This window comes from Moschus berezovskii, chromosome 3, assembly GCF_049115385.1.
Source record: "Moschus berezovskii isolate FMDL1 chromosome 3, NW_MosBer_1.0, whole genome shotgun sequence".
In the NCBI taxonomy this organism is placed as follows: domain Eukaryota; kingdom Metazoa; phylum Chordata; class Mammalia; order Artiodactyla; family Moschidae; genus Moschus; species Moschus berezovskii.
This window is the reverse complement of record NC_142462.1, coordinates 124,407,675-124,410,232: the sequence shown is the minus strand read 5'-3', so window position 1 is coordinate 124,410,232 and position 2,558 is coordinate 124,407,675. Positions and strand designations below refer to the sequence as shown.

The following is a 2,558-nucleotide window of genomic DNA, read 5'->3' as shown; positions in this document are numbered from 1 at the left end:
AAGAGCTGGACATGACTGACAGACTAAGCACAGCACAGCACAACACAGCAACTTATAATCACAGCCTGGCCAGGACACTCTGGTGCTGGGTGCTCCCCAGTGCTCCTCTCCTACTCCAGAGCTGTGTGTGGTTCTAAGGAGTGTGTTCTTATCTTTTGTTATACATGCCAAGGATGCTTTTTAAAAATAGTTTTGCCTCCCACCTCATTTTTTTTCTTTTACATTGATTTTTTTTGCCTTAATATTCTCCCCTTTTTCCAAATAATCACAACAGAAATGAGTGGCCACTCCTTTAAGCTGAAACTGACATTCTCAGATTGTTAAAGTGACATCTGGATAGAAATTCACATATATTAGAATTCATTCAGGAATACTCAAAATAGTTGAGAAGAGATACCTGCATTTTTTTTTTTTACATTCCCCAAATCCAGTTACTCAATTTAAAAATCTTTAATGGAGTTGAATCTTGCTTTTCTTGGAGGGAAGGAACAGAACCTGATGGAGAGAAACAGGAAATGAAAAAAGCCAAGAATCTGAAAGGAAGTAAATCAAGAAGAACTCTGCTTGTGGTTCTTTATATATTGTTGTTATCTAAAGAAATGGACTCAAACAGCACCAAACTTGGAGGCAACACAAGGCAAGCATTCATTTTTTGGGGTGGCACTGCCCTTCTTAGCTACCCCACTTTATTGAGGATGTTGTCACTTATTTGTTCCAAGCGCTCCCTTTTTCTCACAGGGGAGGGGCACTCCTCTTCTTGGGTTCAGGATTTGGGTCCTGCGGATATGCGGGACTTTTCTTGGCCAAGACAATGTCATCAACCGTCAGGAGCTGTTGAACCACGTCAGCCACGGCTCGAAGTCCTTGGGCTTTGGCTATCAGGGTGTCCCACACTTCTTCCTGGGCCACGTTTATTATCCCCTCGACCCCCACCCCTATGAGGAAGTTTCCAGCCTGGTGAGCTCCGTTCATTTCTGCCATCACGTTGGGGACAGCTAAGCCCGCGTTCTCTGCCAAGGTTTCGGGAAGAGACTGCAGGGCCTGGGCGAACGCCAGGAAGGTGGGGCCGTTAGGCCCTTCCAGTTTGGTCCCCTTCTCCGAGAGCATCTTTGCCAGGGCCATCTCTGTGGCCCCAGCTCCGGGGAGCAGTCTGGGGTCCTGGCACAGCTGGAAGTAGGCGTCAATGCCACTGTAGGCGGCCTGCTCGGCCCCCCGCAGCCCATGGGCGGTGGCCCCCCTGAGGACCAAGGTAAGGGCAGGGGTGCCTGGACTCTCCCACTCAAACACCACAGCCAAAGCTTCTCCCAGTTCCTGCCCGTACACCCTCTGACACTTCCCCGGCTCCAGCGGAGGAAGGAGGTAAGGCGTCAGAGGGGTGCGCAGCACCTCGCTCAGATAAACCATCTCCCGCCGGGACGCCACCTGGATCACCATGAGGCCGTACTTGTCCGCATGCGTGAGGGTCTTCTCGTCGATGTCCCCCGAGACCACCACCACGTTAGCCGCAGCGGCCAACTGGGCCACCTGCTTTTCTATCAGACTCTCGCTGCCTTTCTGGAACCGGATCAGGTCATCAGGGCTGGAGAGCCGGGCGGTGGCCGGCGCAAGGGGGCGGGCGGGCCCGAAGTCGCAGGCCAAGAGAGCCACGCGGGCGCCGCTCAGCACCATGGTCACCCGGCCGCAGGGCTTGCCCGGCAGGGCCAGGCCGGGCAGCAGGCACGAGTCCTCCTGGCGCGCGCCGGGCAGCGCGCACACGCCCACGCGCTCCGGCCGGAAGCCGCCGTCCAGCTCCCGCGTGGCCCAGCACGCATGCGCCACCAGCCCGGCCAGGTGGTCGGTGCGCCAGAGCGCGTGCGTGTTCATGACCGAGCGCAGCGCCCAGACCGGGTCCTCCAGGGGCCCCAGCGCGCGGACGGCCAGCGACGGCAGCAGCGCCAGCGTCTCCGCGGCCACCGCCGCGTAGGCCTCGCGGAGCTGGGCGCGCGGCAGGCCGGCCCGCAGCAGGCGCTCGGCCTGCGCCAGCAGCGCCTGGGCCAGGAGGACCACGAAGGCCGCGCCGTCGCCGCTCTGCTCTGCCTGGCCCTGCGCCGCCTCCCGCAGCAGCCGGGCGGCCGGGTGCTCCAGCTCCAGCGCCCGCAGGATGGCCGCTGCGTGCCCCGTGAGCACAGTGTCGCCTTTGGCGGTGACCAGGAGCTTCTGCCGCCCCTGGGGCCCGTAGCAGGGCCGCAGGACTCGGGCCAAAGTGTGCGCCGCGGCCAGGCTGCTCAGCAGGTGCTTCTCCTTGGCCGGCAGCCGCTCGGGCAGCTCCGATGCAGTTGGAGGCGCTCTGTGGTCCATGGCACGCGCGGGGGCCCAGCGGGCCGCTCACATGCGCTAGAACAGCCGCGAGGCGCCCAGAGAGGCGATCTTCGAAGCCTCTCGAGGGGTCAGAGGGAAAAGCAGTCTCTGGAGAAGCAGGCACAAGGGTGATCTGTTGAGACCTCAGCCCTAAAACCACCCCCACCCCCCCGAGTTATTTGCAAAGGGACGAGCCCTCCGGGCCTCTGGGGCTTGTGTGC

The 2,558-nt window shown here is 59.8% G+C and overlaps 1 protein-coding gene across 1 annotated transcript; it reads right to left on the bottom strand.

The window, feature by feature from the left end:
• Positions 1–710: 710 nt before the first annotated feature.
• On the bottom strand, positions 711–2,337 carry CCT8L2 (chaperonin containing TCP1 subunit 8 like 2). The gene has a single exon (XM_055421618.2). The coding sequence runs from the start codon at positions 2,335–2,337 to the stop codon at positions 733–735; it is 1,605 nt and encodes a 534-aa protein (XP_055277593.2). The 3' UTR covers positions 711–732.
• Positions 2,338–2,558: the final 221 nt, after the last annotated feature.